Source organism: Plecotus auritus (genome assembly GCF_963455305.1).
Source record: "Plecotus auritus genome assembly, chromosome: 3".
NCBI classification, from domain to species: Eukaryota; Metazoa; Chordata; class Mammalia; order Chiroptera; family Vespertilionidae; genus Plecotus; species Plecotus auritus.
Window position 1 is genome coordinate 120,211,450 of NC_137772.1, and position 17,373 is coordinate 120,228,822.

The following is a 17,373-nucleotide window of genomic DNA, read 5'->3' on the forward strand; positions in this document are numbered from 1 at the left end:
TCCCTCTTCCTTCCTCTCAGAAATCAATAAAAATATATTATTTTTAAAAAGAATTTAATATCTGGTAAAAATTGTTATCAGAAACCAGAAACAATAGAGAATTACTAAATATACAGTGATGGGAACATTGATTGACCATCTGAGAAAATGAGATCCTTACTTTTCATGAGTATTTTTCAGATTTCAAGCAGAAAGCCTCCTTCAAAGGAAAAAAATGCCACAATACCTAAAGATTAACTTAATATATTTTTATTTTCATATTTCTTATATGTATACCAAGATTAAAATAGGTACTTTATGCTTGCAGTTCTCACAAAACAATAAAAGCTAAAACATTTACAAATTAAAACAAAACCAATAAAATGCAAATTAACCACCTCAAACATTTATTTAACAAATGATGCTATTTTCCTAAAATAAAAGGATGTTTTACCCAAAAGAAATAAATCACAAGTATTTGGTTTAAGAGCAAAAATCTGTAGTTTCATATCCCATTCTATTCTTAGACTGCTGAATATTTTTACTTTAATAATAATGATGATAACACTTGTTCACATAAGTATCTTGTTTAAACTGGTATTGATAAATTTAAGCCTTTTTCTACCTCTTTCTGTGTTTTCTACTCAGAATAGAAAATTAACCAAACCTATTAAATGCCATTTTAAAAACGTGTGAATTGACTGAAAAAATTAACAACTTAGTTTATTGAAACCTGCATTAATTCCTATTGAACCAAAATACCTTTAGAATTTGGAAAACAAACATTCTTTACTATTTCTTTGCTATTATGCTTATTGCAAATGGACTGTTGAGTTACTCTCTGTAGGAGCCTTAGAACACAATGGTAATGACTGTGAGGTACAGATCTCCTGTGAGTGAACATAAGATCCTATCAGGTATATCATGTGTACAGCAAGAGCACACTCTCTTTGGTCTCTTTCTCATTTACTTTGTGTTCTACAGTTTCAATAGTTTTGTTTTTTTTTCACATCAGATTTTGATTTTGAATACTTAACACTATTGTTGATGTGCATTTCACTTTCTTCGTGTTTGCTAAGAATGTGTGATAAATGCTGCCAATCTTTGCACCCATTCTCATTCTTCAGTTGATTTTTTCCTTCCCCAAAGAGTTTGCAATATAGACAAAACACAGAATCTTTTGAGGTTGAATAAAGCAACCAGGATCTAGGGGTTTTTTCACCATTTGGAAGAATTCGTGTATAATAAGTTTCTGAAAACTTCCTCCCTGTATTGTCTTTTGGAAAGTTAAAATTTCTTACTTGAGGGGGATCATTTTCAACAAGAATGTCCCGTTGTTTAATATTTAAAATTCGGGGCCATGTGCCTGGATCTGCAGAAAGCACAACTGCTTGAGTGGAGTCTTCGGATTTTTTATCTTCCAGTTGCTCTTGAAATGTATCATCTATGATGGACACAGAAGCAGGTAAATTCATATCCTGTTTGGTTAGTGATGCTTCTATCTTGCACTCTGCTGATACCTGTGGCTCTGAAATCTTTTCCTTTTTTCCTGGTATTCCCTCTATTTTTTCCAAAAGTGTATTCAATGATCCATATAATTTCCTTTCATTTTCTTCTCTAATAGCATTTCTTTTCCTGTTTTCTGATATGGATATTTTCTTTGATTTTGTTTCCAACATCTAAGGAGAAACAGATTATACTTTTATCTTAGAATTATTAACACTAAAAAAAATAATGTATATACAAATGCCCAGTAAGCAACCAAAAGATGTTCATCATTAGTCATCAAAGAAGAAATACGAATAAAAACCACCACATTCTACTTTACACCCACTAGGATGACTACAATGAAAAGACAGGTAGTGACAAGATGTGGAAAAACTGGAATCTTCCTACGGTGATGGAGGGAATGTAAAATGGTGTTATCTGCTTGGAAAAACAGTCTGGAAATTACTCAAAAGTTAAAGAGAGTTATCATATAACCTAGCAATGCCAAAACGAAAATATATGCCCACACAAAGATTTACACAAAATGTTCATAGCAATATTATTCCTAATAGGCAAAATGTAGAAATAATTCAAATGTCCATTACTGATGGATAAATTAAAATGTATTATCCATACAATGGAAAATTATCCTATATAATAAAAGGCTAATATGCAAATTGTCCCCTTGACTGGGAGTTTGATTGGGAATTTGACCAGAGGGCGGGCCAGCAGTCCAACTGCCTGTGGTCCCTTCCCCAAGCTGGCCCCCCCAATCAGGGGGGGGGGGCGGCCAGCCAATCTCTCGGCCAGCCCAGTCCAAACAGGGCTGATTGGGGCCAGTTGGCCGAACCCCATCCGTGCATGAATTTGTACACCAACCTCTACTTTGACAATAAAAAGTGAAGCCAAGATACATGCTACAACACGGCTGAACCTTGAAAACAGATGGTAAGTATGTGAAAGCCAGTCACAAAGTACCACATATTGTATGATTCCATTTAATAAAAAGATACATTACTTACTTTGGAGTCAATAAAATAAAAATACAAAATAAAGAAAAAAAGAACGATGATGTATACAATGGGAATTGAAGGCCTGATAGCTACAATAGTTTTATATGTCATAACTTGAACAATTTATACAATGGAGCTTAAGAAACTAAGAGTTGGTGTGTTCTCCCTCCCCAGAGCAGGCCAAAACTTGTCCCTTCTATTTCTTATTCCCCCACAGGCATGTATCTCCTAAACTCTAAGGGATCTGATGAGACTTACAACAAGTGGAGCAATGGGCAGTGGCAGCTTGTCCTGGGCTAAACCCCTAAACCTGTCCCCAAGGCTCCCTTTTACCTGACTTTTGAGTTAGCTGACATTAGCCCCACCTTGGCTCACTTTTTTTTTTTTATGTAGATACCCATTTGTTCCAACACCATTAATTGGAAAGAGTATTTCTTCTTTGTTACCTTGTATCTTTATCAAAAGTCTAGAAAAGAAAACCTGCACTCTTTTCTCTTTCCTTGACCTGTACTGTTCTTTCTTTAGCCTATGCTTTGAAATCAGGTAGTTTCACCCAACTTTCTTCTTTTTTCAAGTTATCATTTTTTCTTTTTATAACCTTACTGTGTTTTAAAATCAATTTGTCACCCTAATTGGTTTTTTTCAGTGGATAGAGCAACGGCCTACAGACCGAAGGGTCCCAGGTTTGATTCCGGTCAAGGGCACATGCCCAGGTGGCAGGCTCGAACCCCAGTGGGGGGCGTGCAGGAGGCAGCTGATCAATGATTCTCTCTTATCATTGACGTTTCTATCTCCCTCTCCCTTCCACTCTGAAATAAAAATATATATAAATATAAATATAAATATAAATATAAATATATAAAAAATCAGTTTGTCAATTAAACATCCTACTGGGATTTTTTTTTATGCTCACCTAAGGAGTGAGGATATTTTTTCCATTGCTTTTAGACAGAGTGAAAGGGAGGGAGGAGAGAGAGAGAGAGAGAGAGAGAGAGAGAGAGAGAGAGAGAGACATTTATGTGACATATATTGGTTGCCTCCCACAAGCACTGGAGGGTGGGGGAGGGTGGGGTTTGGACCTGCAATCCTCCCATGTGCAGGGTGACACTAACCACTGAACTGGCTGGCCAGGGTTCTCCTGGGCTTTTTATTGTAATTACATTGAGTCTACAGTTCATTTGGGGAAAACTGACATCTTCACAGTATTGACATTTTCCAATCCATGAATATGGTATATCTCTCCATTTACTTAAAATTAATTTTATGTAATTAAAATAGTCATTAAACCTGATGGTATATTAACATGCCTTCTCTTTCAGTTTGCTGATGAAGTTCTTTGATTTAAATTTCCAGTAAAATAATTTTAAATATAATATTACATGCAATAAACCTTAATATTTCCAGAAAAATGATCTTAAATATAATAATGTTAAATGCAATAAACATTAATATCTCAAGAAAAATGATTTTAAATGTTACCTGCAATAAACACCAATTATTCAAGAAAAATGATCTTACATATAATATTACATTCAATAAACATTAATATTTCAAGAATAAATGGATTTTAAGTATAATAATATTACCAGAACTGTACTAACATAGTATATCACAAAAGTTGTAGGAAATATAAAAAACCTGCAAATAACAGGATTACTTCTATTATATTCTAGGATATTTTCCCCCTCTGGCTCTATTTTTGTTCAGCAGTTTATGTTTTTCATTATATTCCACAAATGAGTGAGATGATATGATATTTATCTTTCTCTGACTGGCTTATTTCACTTAGCTTGATACTTTTAAAGTCTATGTTGTCGGGTATGAGTATTGCTACTCCAGTTTTTTTTCTTTTCCATTTTCATGGAAAGATTTTTTCCATCCCTTCACTTTCATCCTCTGTGTGTCTTTTGTTTTGAGGTGGTTCTCTTATAGACAGCATATAGTTGGGTCTTGTTTTTGTATTTATTCAGCTACCCTACACCTTTTGATTGGAGCATTTAATCCATTCACATTTAGGGTTATTATTGAGAGGTACTTATTTATAGCCATTTTAATTCTGTATGGCTAGGTTTCTCTCTGTGTTTCTTCTTCTCAGCAATCCCTTAGCATTTCTTGTAATGCTGGCTTGGTAGTGATGAACTCCGTTAGCCTTTTTCTGTCTGGAAAGCTCTTTATTTGACCGTCTATTTTGCATGATAGCCTTGCTGGATATAGTAATCTTGGTCTCAGATCCTTGCTTTCCATTACCTTGAGTACTTCATGCCATTCTCTTCTGGCCTGTAGAGTTTCTGATAAATCAGGTGTCAGCCTTATGGGAACTCCTTGTAGTTAACAGTTTTCTTTTCTCTTGCTGCCTTTAAGATTCTTCCTTTGTCTTTAATTTTTGGCATTTTAATTATGATGTGTCTGGGCATGGGTCTGTTTGGGATTCTCTGTGCCTCCTGAACTTGTGTGACTTTTTCCTTTACCAGGTTAGGGAAGTTTTCTACCATTATTTCTTCAAACACCTTCTCTATTCCTTTCTCCCTTTCTGCCTCTTCTGGCACACCTACTATTCTAATATTGTTACGTTTCACATTGTCCCACAACTCTCTGAAACTGTCCTCCTGTTTTTTGTTTTTTTCTAAAGGGTTCTGTAATTGAGTGATATTTTCAACTCTGTCTTCTAATTCACTGATTCGATCCTCAGCTTCCCCTAATGCTGTGTATTCCTTCCAATGTGTTCTTTATTTGTGTTATGTCATTCTTTATCTGACTGTTCTTTTTTCATAGTTGTTGCATCTTTTTTTCAACTGGTGAGCATTTTTAACATCATTACTCTGAACTCTGTTTCAGATACATTTCTTATCTCTGCTTCATTTATCTCTTCTGGAGAATTCCCTAGTTCTTTCATCTGAGGGTTGTTTCTTTTTCTCCTATTTTGGTTGTCTGCTTGGGTTTGTGACTATGTTTTAGGTAGGTCCTCTACACCTCTCAATCTCTAGTGCAGGATAGTGTTAAAGGCTATTTCTGAGTAATTGGATGAGGCAAAGACTCAAAGCCTCCACAGGGAGTGCCTCTGTCTACAGACTAGTACAGCCTTGGGCAAACTATGGCCCGCGGGCTGGATCTGGCTGTTCTATCCGGTTCTCTTGCTCTCCCCTCCTCTCCTTTACTTTGAATTTATATTAGTTCACACAAACACTCCATCCATGGTTTTGTTCCGGCCCTCCGATCCAGTTTAAGAACCCATTGTGGCCCTCGAGACAAAAAGTTTGCCCACCCCTGGACTAGTAGGATTCTGACTTGAAATGCCCCCAGGCAATCGTCCTCAGGTGTGGCAAGAGTTTTTCAACAGAGTGGGGCAGCTGCTTCTGTCTGGAGGCTAACTGTTACTTTTTTAAAAAATATATTTTTAATTGATTTTTTTACTGATAGGAAGGGAGAGGGAGAGAATTAGAAACATTGATGAGAGAGAAACTTGATCAGCTGCCTGCTGCCCTTGACTGGAATCGAACCTGGGATCCTTCAGTCCGCAGGCCAATGCTTTATCCACTGAGCCAAACCGGTTAGGGCTAATTGTTACTTTTAAGATGCCTAAGGGCAAGGTCTTTTTCAATAAGATGTGTCGACTGTCTTCCCCTCTAGGCAAGGGAAATGTCTGTGTGGGAAAGATGTCCTCCACTGTGTGAGGGAATGACTCAGCCTAGGAAACTTGGGGTGTCTACCTTCTGAGCTCTATCTCCTGAGTCCCTAGTCCTGGGTTCTGCTTTCACAGCTCCAGTCGACTTCACCCTCCCTCTGCCAGAGCACAAGGTGGGTGGCTCCACAGGGAATTTTTGTGAGTTGGCCCTTTACGAGGGTGCCCGAACTTTCAGCTGCCACTCTCTGGCAGACAGCACCCCACTACTTTTCACTGCTAGATGTTATGTAGGTACCCTCCTCAGTTTGGTGCTCTCTGCTGGGGAGACCAGCTTTGGGATTAGATCCCAGAGTTCTCAGTGCCTCCCACTCACAGCTGAGATATCTCTCCAGGACTTCAATTGCTGTCTCTGGTGTCCGGCCAGCCCTTTCCTGACTCCGCCCCACCTACCGGTCTCTATGTGGTCTCCACCTTTGGTCCTTGGGTATCAGGGTTCTCTCCTGTGAGTTTTCCCTCACTTCTTTACTATAACATTTCTAGAGGCCAAAGCAGCTCCCTCTCAGGCTCTCTCCTCTTGCTTCTTCTGTCCTAAGCCCTTTGTTATTTCACTATCCACAGCTTTTTTTAAAAATATATTTATATTGATTTGAGAGAGGAAGGGAGAGCGAGAGGCAGAAACATCAATAATGAGAGAGAATCATTGATCGGCTGCCTCCTTCACGGCCCTCCCCACCGCACTGTGAATAGAGCCCATAATGCAGGCATGTGCCTGACCAGGAATCAAACCATGACCACTTGGTCCAGAGGTTGGCACTCACAGGCCACACTGACTAGGCCACTATTCCCAGCTTTAATAAACTCGCTCAAAAAACAAACCCTGGCCAGTGTGGCTTAGTTGGTTGGGCAACATCCCATGTATCAAAAGGTAGCCGGTTCAATTCCAGGTCAGGTCACAAGCCAGGGTTGTGGGCTCAACACCCCTTCCCCAATAGATGTTTTGCTCTCACATCAATATTTCTCTCTCCCTCTCTCTTTTTTTTTTTTTTAAATATATTTTATTGATATTTTACAGAGAGGAAGGGAGAGGGATAGAGAGCTAGAAACATCGATGAGAGAGAAACATCGATCAGCTGCCTCCTGCACACCTCCCACTGGGGATGTGCCCGCAACCAAGGTACATGCCCTTGACCGGAATCGAACCCGGGACCCTTCAGTCTTCAGGCCGACGCTCTATCCACTGAGCCAAACCGGTTTCGGCACTCTCTCCCTCTCTTTTAATCTCTCTCTAAAAATCAATTTAAAAATCTTTTTAAAAAATTAAAACAGCCCTGACCGGTTTCGCTTAGTGGATGGGGCATGTGGACTCAAGGGTCCCGGGTTTGATTCTGGTTGAGGGCATGTACCTTGGTTGCAGGCACATACTAAGGAGTGTAGAGGAGTGTGCAGGAGGCAGCTGATCAATGTTTCTCTCTCATCGATGTTTCTGGCTCTCTATCCCTCTCTCTTCATCTCTGTAAAAAATTGGTAAACGAAAGTTAAAACAAACAAAAAACAGGAGGAGCTTTGTTCTGATGTAATCCTAAAAGCAATGTGACAGCACTAAAGTAAAAAAAAGCAGAAGTGTATCATGATCAAATCTGTACTTTAGAAAGATCACTCTGATTATAACATGGATTTGCAACTGTAAGGAAGGCCAAGCGTAAAGAGACAGAAAGCTGTGGTAATGCTGGCAAGTGGATGGAGGCTATGTCTAGGATGATAGGTATAGAGGTAGGATAGAGTGCAGAGAGATTTAGAAAGCAACATCTGTATTAGTTGGTAACTGAGTGAATCTGGAGACTGAGAAGAGGGAGGTGTAGAGAATGACCCTAAGATGGGTGAGTCAGATGACTCCATGGCATGGTTTCAAAGAACTTCTGGCCAGAGAGGATCATGAATGTGGAATATTTGTCATAAATAATGACTCTCCCTCCTCTCAAGCATCTGACTAGATGATGGGATAATTTAATAACAAGGGAAACAAATTAAAAAAAAACAAGTTTGGAGTTTCAGTTTTAGATAGAATTTGAGGTATATAAAACAGTCAAATGGAGATTACAGGTGGTCTGAAACTGAATAAATATGATCTTCAGATATTTTGGAAGTCATCAAAATACATATTAATTGAAACTATGGTAGTGGAGAAGACTATACTACAAGAGCACACAGGAAAATAAATAGCCCAGCAGGCATGGTTCAGTGGTTGAGCGTGGACCTATGAACCAGAAAGTCAGGGTTTGATTCCTGGACAGGGCACATGCCTGGATTGTGGGCTTAACTCCCACTGGGAGGTGTGCAGGAGGCAGCCGGTCAATGATTTGCTCTCATCATTGATGTTTCTATCTCTCTCTCCCTCCCTTTCCCTTCCTTTTTGAAATCAGTAAAAATATATTTTAAAAAAGAACGAAACAGAAAGCCAAGGATTGCAATATTAATTTTTACACAACCCAACCCAAACGCTGATCTTTTCTTTTATCTTCCTGAGTTTCTTGGTAATGAATAAGTAGTCAACTTGTTATAATTCTCAATGGGTGGGACACTTCCCAGGCATATGACTTTGGGCAAGTCACTTAATCACCTAAGCTTCTGTTTCCTCCCAATAAAATGAAGACCTCAATTGTACTTAACTCGGAAGACTTAAGATGATTAAATGTGAAAATGCATGAAAAGCTGTATCTAGCATCAGAGTAAACTCATGTTAGTTGACCTTATTGGCATACACACATACAATGAGACTCATAATTATGTGACAATTACTGAATAGGGTCTGATAGCAAAGAACTGATGATAAAGATAAAGGTTGTTGAGTCAGCTACTCGTTGGTGCAAAGGCTCATAAATTTTCTGCAGTATACTCCCAGTGGTTGGCAAACACATTAGTCAACAGAGCCAAATATCAACAGTACAACGATTGAAATTTCTTTTGAGAGCCAAATTTTTTAAACTTAAACTTCTTCTAACACCACTTCTTCAAAATAGACTCGCCCAGGCTGTGGTATTTTGTGGAAGAGCCACACTCAAGGGCCAAAGAGCCGCGGTTTGCCGACCACTGCTCTAGGCTGAAGGTTAAAATATCTCTCCTCATCCATGATACTCAGGCTCTCTCTCCAGGAAAACACATCTGAGATTTCTTGAAAATCAAGTTCAAAAATACTTTAGTGCAATACTACATTCTTCTGTCACATAAATATTTTTACTGATGACCTGGATGAAAACTAAAGGCAAATAAAAGGTAGGTGATAGGCACCAATTAACTAAAGCATCTAAAAAGAGGAGGAGGGGGGGAGGTACCAAGATGGAGAGCACTACGTTTATTAATAGATCATTTCACTTTCAGAAGTGTCCCAGTGGCTTGGTCACCCCACATATAAGGCTAGTTATTCTGGAGATTTCTGAATGGAATCAGATATAGATCCTGGCCTCAGGGAACTATGGCTTATTTGGGAAAATGAGGCACATGTAAATCAAATGTTTGTTTCATGCACTAATTAAGGTTTCCAATGTGAAGTCAAATCTAGCTGTGATTCTGGCTAACACGTTTTCTCTGAACTTCAGTATCTTTAATGTATTATACGGTTTTACTTAATCAAAACTGAATATACATTTAGTATAAAGCATCAACTAGTTAAACCTGGTTAATTACAACAAATATAGGGTGTACCAAATAATGTAAACACACTTTAACAGCTGATAACTTACTTAATTTTCACTTTTAATGATTTAACTGATATGAAATAGTGGGTAAAGCCAGACTAAGCTTTGAACAAAGAAAACTTAGCTTAAAGTGTCACTAGACTTTTTTTTATGAGGATATATAAAAGATAAAATTTATGGTACAAAAATGGCAATAGTTGACGAACTGAGGGCACATATATACTGAACGAAATGGTTCTCTTTTTGGTTGTTGTTAATCCTCACCCAAGGATATTTTTCATTGATTTTTAGAGTGGAGAAGGGGAGAGACAGACAAAGAGAAACATCGATGTGAGAGAAACACATCGATTGATTGCCTTGACTGGAATTGAATCTGTGACCTGTCAGTCTGAGGGCTGATGTTGTATCCACTGGGCCAAACTGGCTAGAGCTCAATTGAAATTATTCTTGATGTTTGTGATTCCATTGCTCCGAGTTATCAGCAGTACCTGGACCAGTAATAATAATAATAATAATAATAATAATAATAATAATTATTATTATTATTATTGGACCAGTAATTATTATGACAAAAATAATTACTCATTTCTGTAGATTCTTTTAAATTTTGAAAATGAACTGTACGTTAAAAAACAATGACTTTAAAATAATTTGAAGTGTGTATACATTTTGGGGGGGACACCCTGTAGTTCACTTTCCCAAAACTAAATTACTTTTAACACATTTAGCTGATTCTTTTGGTATTTATTTTGAAATAGCAAAGAAACATGTCTGCATGACTATTTATTGATTTTGCCTCCTATTTTAGGCATCATCAATTGAATTCTCAATGAGGAGGATGGGAATTTAGATCTTCCTCTCATGATACTTACCATATACACACATACAGGGGTGGGCAAACTTTTTGACTCGAGGGCCACAATGGGTTCTTAAACTGGACCGGAGGGCCGGAACAAAAGCATGGATGGAGTGTTTGTGTGAACTAATATAAATTCAAAGTAAAGGAGCGGAGGGGAGAGCAAGAGAACCCTCCGCTCTTTCGGCTCCGCGGGCCAGATAGAACAGCTGAACGGGCCAGATCCGGCCCGCGGGCCGTAGTTTGCCCACGGCTGTCTAGCACCTACTTATCCTGTGGATTTCCTCAACTTTGGCACTAAGTCTTAGGCCAGATAACTCTGTTGTAGGGACTGTCCTGTGGATTGCAGGATGTTTAATACCATCACTGACCCCTTCCCACTAGATGCCAGCAGCAACCACCCAGCTGTGGTAATCAAAATTGTTTAAAACACTGCCAAATGACCCCAGGCGGACAAAATCAATCCTAATTAGGTCACTGGGTAAGATCAAGAATCCATTTTTATAACAGCAAAACTTCAGTTTTTTCTTAAGATCTTCATAGATCATAAAGGCTTTCTAATGTGATAAGGCCTGCCACTAATCACTTAAAAACACCAATGTGGGCCTGGCCAGTGTGGCTCACTGGTTGAGTATCAACCCATGAACCAGGAGGTCAGGACTTGATTCCCAGTCAGGGTTTTGGGTTCAATCCCCAGTAGGGGGAATGCATGAGGCAGCTGATCAATGATTCTCTCTCATCATTGATGTTTTCATTTCTCTTTCCCTCCCTCTTCCTCACTGAAATCAATAAAAATATATTTAGATCCCATGCCCAACTCAAATCGGGACCCAGGTAACAGACAGAGACTTGGCCGACAGCAGCTGCCCTCTCACTGCAACAAGACTTGTTTGAGTTGTCTTGTACCCATGGTGTGGGGAAGTGGATTTTTGATATCTAAATCCAGCCTAGCACCAGGAATGCTCAGGGCCTACTCAAGAAGGCAAATAATCCTTCCCACTAATATTTACAGGGTGAAATAAGATTGTTGATAGAGTATTAAATTTGATAGTAAAATAGTAGTCAAGTTCTCAGACTAATTTAAATTGGCTAATTGAAATAAGCGAATATTCTAGAAAAATTAATGATACTGGACAAAAAGCTGTTCCTAAAGGGTTAACTAAAATTTTTATTGGTAGTTCATCTCATGGTAAAATTGCGTAACATGTAATTAACCTAAAGCAATTATATTTTAGTGCAAAATATTAAAATTTAAAAGCTATCAAGACTACATTATAAAATTTCCAAAAGCCTCCTAATATTTAAATCAAAAAAGGGGGGACAGTAGAAGACTATCATGTAAGGAAAAATAACCTGTAAGTAAATTACATCTAGAAAATTTTTACTTTAGAAAATTAACTTTCATATGTAATGCTAACAGCAAGACAACCATGAAAAACACACATGGTGTCAAAACAAGCCAAAGGAAAATCATTTGGGCAAAAAAATGAAAAAGGATCCCAAGTCAAATTTATAGAAAAGATTCCTTTATTAACTTTTGGTAGAGAATATGTTTGTATATTTTCAGAAAACACCTCCAAGACCATGTGGATTCCTGCAACAGAGAGGAATTGCTCCAGCCATGCAGACAGAAGAGAAACAGTCCAGAGATGGAAGACGCTGACGACGCCTTGCCATACTAGCAGTCAGCAGCTGTGCATCGCTGCAGGTTGCCCAGGACCAAACCAGAGAGGGTCGGACCTGCATTACCACCATTTGTCCACCATCCAGAACTGAAATATCATTGCTGACATGTACACATAAGGAACTGTTTGACATTGAAATTGGGACTCAAAAGAACTGTTGGCCCAGAAAGAAACTCACTACAGACTGATTCATTTGCCTCTCAGCATAACCATTATTGCTTGTCCCATTTTCGGTTCTTATAAGTGTATTTCTAGTATCACATGATCTCACTCATCTAGGGGAAATAATGAACAACATAAACTGATGAACAAAAACAGACCCGGAGACAGGGAAGCATCGATCAGACTGTCAAACCTCAGAGGGAAGGTAGGGGAGGGTGGGGGTAAGGGGAAGAGATCAACCAAAGGACTTGTATGCATGCATATAAGCCTAACCAGTGGTCACGGACAACAGGGGGGTGGGGGCATGCGTGGGGAAGGGTTTGGGAGTGGAATGGGGGGATGAGCACAAATATGTGATACCTTAATCAATAAAGAAATTAAAAAATATATATATATTTAGAAAACAAACAAACAAACAAAAACATTGTGGCCAGCCCTGGCTGGTGTGGCTTAGTTTGTTGAGGGAGGTCCCATGCACTAAAAGATGGCCAATTCAATTTCTTTCAGGGTACATGCCCAAGATGGAGATTCCATCCCCAGTTGGGGTACATACAGGAGGCAACCAAACGTTTCTCCTCTCCTCCTTTTCTCTCTCTCTAAAAAAAGCAATAAAAATATTAAAAAACAAACAAACAAACAAAAATTACCAATGTGGCTCGGGCTGGGTTGCTCAGTTGGAGTGCTCAATTCCCATTCAGGGCACATAACATACCTAGATTGCCAGTTTCATCCTTGGTTGGGGTATGAAAGGGAGGCAGCCGATTGATGTTTCTCTCTCTTTCCCTCTAAAATCAATAAAAACATATCCTTGGGTAAGGATTAACAAAAACAAAAACACCCCAAATGTATTGTTGTTGGTGGTGAGAGCACATTTATAAAACTTCTGCATTCTATAGAAATGACACTCCTGCATTTGTAAACTGTTTATGAGCTATTGTGCACTACTAATACACCCATGGTAGAATCAGAGTGGCTGGCAATGTAGTTATTCAAGAAAGTCTAGGTATATAGTTGCTGCTTATTTTGACTCTGTTTTCCCACTTTTATGTCGTTTTTGTTCAGGAATAAAAAATTCATAATCTATGTGTACTAGTAAGCCTTACCCTATTCACAGGATAAACTTTATATCTGTTTGAAGATTATGAGCTCAGAGATTAAAAATAGCGGCAGAGTGAGTGGATGCTGCACAGACATTCTCCCAGGAACAAACTGGTATTACAACTAAAATACAGAAAAACTTCCTGAATAATTAATGGAAAACTCACAGGAGAAAACCTTGATACCCGAGAAACGAAAGTGGAGACCGCATAAGACTGTTTAAAATTTACTGCTTATAGTAGATCATTTTTTTTTTTAACTTTAAAACAGGGAAGAAGAAGAAGAAGGGGGAGGGGAGGAGAAGGAAAATACACTCACTATCACAGTACTCAGAGTCATTGTTTTGTGTCCTTTCAAATCTATTTTTTTAAATATTTTTTATTGATTTCAGAGAGGAAGGGTGAGGAAGAGGGAACATCAATGATGAGAGGGAATCATTGATTGGTTGCCTTCTGCACGGCCCTCACTGGTGATCGAGACTGCAACCCGGCATGTGCCCCCGACTGGAATCGAACCCAGGACCCCTCAATCTACATGCAGATGCTCTATCCACTGAGCCAAACTGGCTAGGGCTCAAATCTATTTTAATTTAAAAATTAACTATAATTTTTCAAATCTGTTTTTTTCTCCAAACTAAAATTCTATATAATAAAAAGGTGATAGGCAAATTGACCATCACTCCAACACACAAGATGGCCACCCCCATGTGGTCAAAGATTGCTGCCACAAGATGGCCAGCAGGCGAGAGCAGTTGTGGGTGATCAGGCCCGCAGAAGAGGGCAGTTGGGAGTGACCAGGCCTGCAGGGGTGACCGGGCCAGCAGGGGAGGGCAGTTAGGGGTGACCAGGCTGGCATGGGAGGGCAGTTAGGGACAATCAGGATGGCAGGGGAGCAGATAGGCGTTGATCAGGCTGGCAGGCAGAAGCAGTTAGGGGCAATCAGGCAGGCAGGCAGGCAAGCAGTTGGGAGCCAGCAGTCCTGGATTGTGAGAGGGATGTCCGAATGGCATTCGGACATCTCTTGAGGGGTCCCAGATTAGAGAGGGTGCAGGCTGGGCTGAGGGACACACCCCCTCCCCATGCACGAATTTCATGCACTGGGCCTCTAGTATAATCATATTATACATCCTGCTTTGTAACTTGCTAATTTTCTTAAATAAAACACTCTCATGTCAGGAAGTATTCTATAACATACTTTTTAGTGATTAAGTATTATTTAGAAATTATATATAATTGTATACACCATGATTTCTGTAATTAATCCCCAAGACTTTGGCACATTGTTTCTAAAACATACATTATGATAAATAGATTTGTCCTAAAAAAAAAAAAAATTATGAGCTCATTGCAAAAACTCATAGTGTATGCAGATATAGGTAAATCATCCACTAAAAAAAAGATTTGTAAAAATATTAAGACCTAAAATAGTTGTTTATTACCAATCTCAAGTTCATTAGGTTATTTTTGCCATGTACTCTTTTGGAAAGATAATCTATACTGTCTTTTTGCCATTTTTCAATTGCTCACTGTGCTTTTCTAGAAGCCACATCCAACAGCTTAGCTATATGGAAGATGTACTATATATAAAGAATGAAGACAGAGAAGCATCAATCAGACCGTCAAACCTCAGAGGGAAGGTAGGGGAGGGTAAGGGGAGAGATCAACCAAAGGACTTATATGCATGCATATAAGCCTAACCAATGGACACAGACAACAGAGGGGTGAAGGCATGAGTGGGGGGTTTGAGGGGATAATGGCGGGATAAGGAAACATATGTAATACCTTAATCAATAAAGAAATTAAAAAAAAACATTAAGAAAAATGAAGAGAATATAAACTAGCTTTCTTTGCAAAAACTGACAGTCAACTATGGGTATCTATTGTTTCCTCTATTGTTTAATAGCCTTGCACTTGAGTTACTTTTCTCTAAAAGCTATCCACTTAGCCCTAACCAGTTTGGCTCAGTGGATAGAGCGTCGGCCTGCAGACTGAGAGGTCCCAGGTTCGATTCCGGTCAAGGGCATGTATCTGGGTTGTGGGCACATCCCCAGTAGGAGGTGTGTAGGAGGCAGCTGATCAATGTTTCTCTCTCATCGATGTTTCTAACTATCTCTCTCCCTTCCTCTCTGTAAAAAACCAATAAAATATATTAAAAAAAAAATTAAAAAAATAAAAGCTATCCACTTAAACCCTTATTCAATGAGGATGAAGAATGTTCCTGGTTTTATATTTATGATCCATCTTGAATTAATTTTTTAAAATATGTTTTTATTGATTTTAGAAAGAGAGAGGAAGGGAGAGGGAGGAGAAACATTAATCAGTTGTCTCCGGTATGTACCCCCAACTGGGGATTGAACCTACAACTTGGGGATGTGCCTTGACCTGGATGAAAATAAAGGTAAATATCTTCATAACTTTGGTAGGCAAAGATACCTTAAAACAAAATGCAAAAAGTATTAATTAGAAAAGCAAATAGTAAATTGGACTTAAACAAAATTAAACACTTGGGCTTTTTTTAAACATGAAGAAAATGAAAAGACAAAACACTGCCCAGAAGAACATCTTCTCAATACATTATTTTATAAAAGATATGCATCCACAATATATAAAGAATTCCTATAACTCAATAATACAAAAACAACCTTATTTTAAAAATGAGCAGAAGACTTGAGTAGACATTTTACAAAAGACAATATATGAATGATGAAAGGGGGATATTAGTTATTGAGGAAATGCAAATTTTATATCCACTATAATACCTTAAATCAAAACAGATAACACCACCCAGCCAGTGTGGCTCAGTGGTTGAGCATCATCCCATGTACTAAGAGGTAACAGTTCGATTCCTGGTCAGGCACATGCCCAGGTTTCAGGCTCAATCCCCAATAGGCAGCATGTAGGAGGCAGCTGGTTCAGGTTTCTCTTCTCATTGATGTTTCTATCTTTACCTCTCAATATTTTAAAAAACAACACACAAAAAAAACAGACAACACCAAGTTTTGGTGAGAATGTGAAGTAACTGGAACTATTGAGTTATCAGTAGGAGTGCAAAATAGTAGAGAAAAGAATTACTTGTAGTAATGTCTGCAAAGAGTAAAAATTTTAAATAAGCTTACTTACAACAATTGATTTAAATACTCACTTCAGATGTGAGACCTCAATGACAGACTGACAAAAGTGGAACTAAATGAGATTCTAAGATCAATCTGGTTAATGTAAGCTAATAGGTAGAAGTTATTGTATACCTGATCATCTAAAATTCATTAAAAGAATTACCTGTTTATATTCGTTAGCACAACTTTGGCAGCAGAATGTCAATTGTTGGCCACCATCAATCACAAGGACACTGTTTCCAGAACCTTTGCTAGGCAGGTACTCTCCACAATGTTCACAGCAATTCATTATCAGACCATTAGCCAACCTGTACTTGTTAAAGCAGTGGTTACTGCACAGTTTGTGTGTCACATTATTAACGCTGACTTCATGGCGAATCTAAAAGAAAAATGAGAACTTACTAAATAAATAAACCAGATTAGCACAGTTAGCAATGAGATAACTAGTTTCAACAGAAACAAAGAAACTCTAGTAACCTCTCAATGAAAAAAATATTCAGGAAAAAGACTAAAAAGCTCATTTCATTATTCTTTCATTTTTATCTTTGATTTCTTTGTAAAATCATTCTTTGATTTTTATCAAAATAAGATACACATAACAAAAAGCAATAAAATCAGCAATAACTTCCCCAGATACACTTAAGCATTCCAGAAAATGAACGGATT

The 17,373-nt window shown here is 38.3% G+C and overlaps 1 protein-coding gene across 3 annotated transcripts in view; it reads right to left on the reverse strand.

The window, feature by feature from the left end:
- Positions 1-233: 233 nt before the first annotated feature.
- Positions 234-17,373, reverse strand: part of ZMYM5 (zinc finger MYM-type containing 5) — a 68,410-nt gene continuing 51,270 nt past the window's right edge. For all 3 annotated transcript variants that reach the window (XM_080661031.1, XM_080661033.1, XM_080661032.1), the window contains 2 exons: positions 16,871-17,086; positions 234-1,658 (listed from right to left, as the gene is read on the reverse strand). In XM_080661031.1, the coding sequence (XP_080517157.1) occupies positions 966-1,658; positions 16,871-17,086 (909 nt within the window). In that variant the 3' untranslated portion in view covers positions 234-965. The remainder of the gene's footprint in view (positions 1,659-16,870; positions 17,087-17,373) is intronic.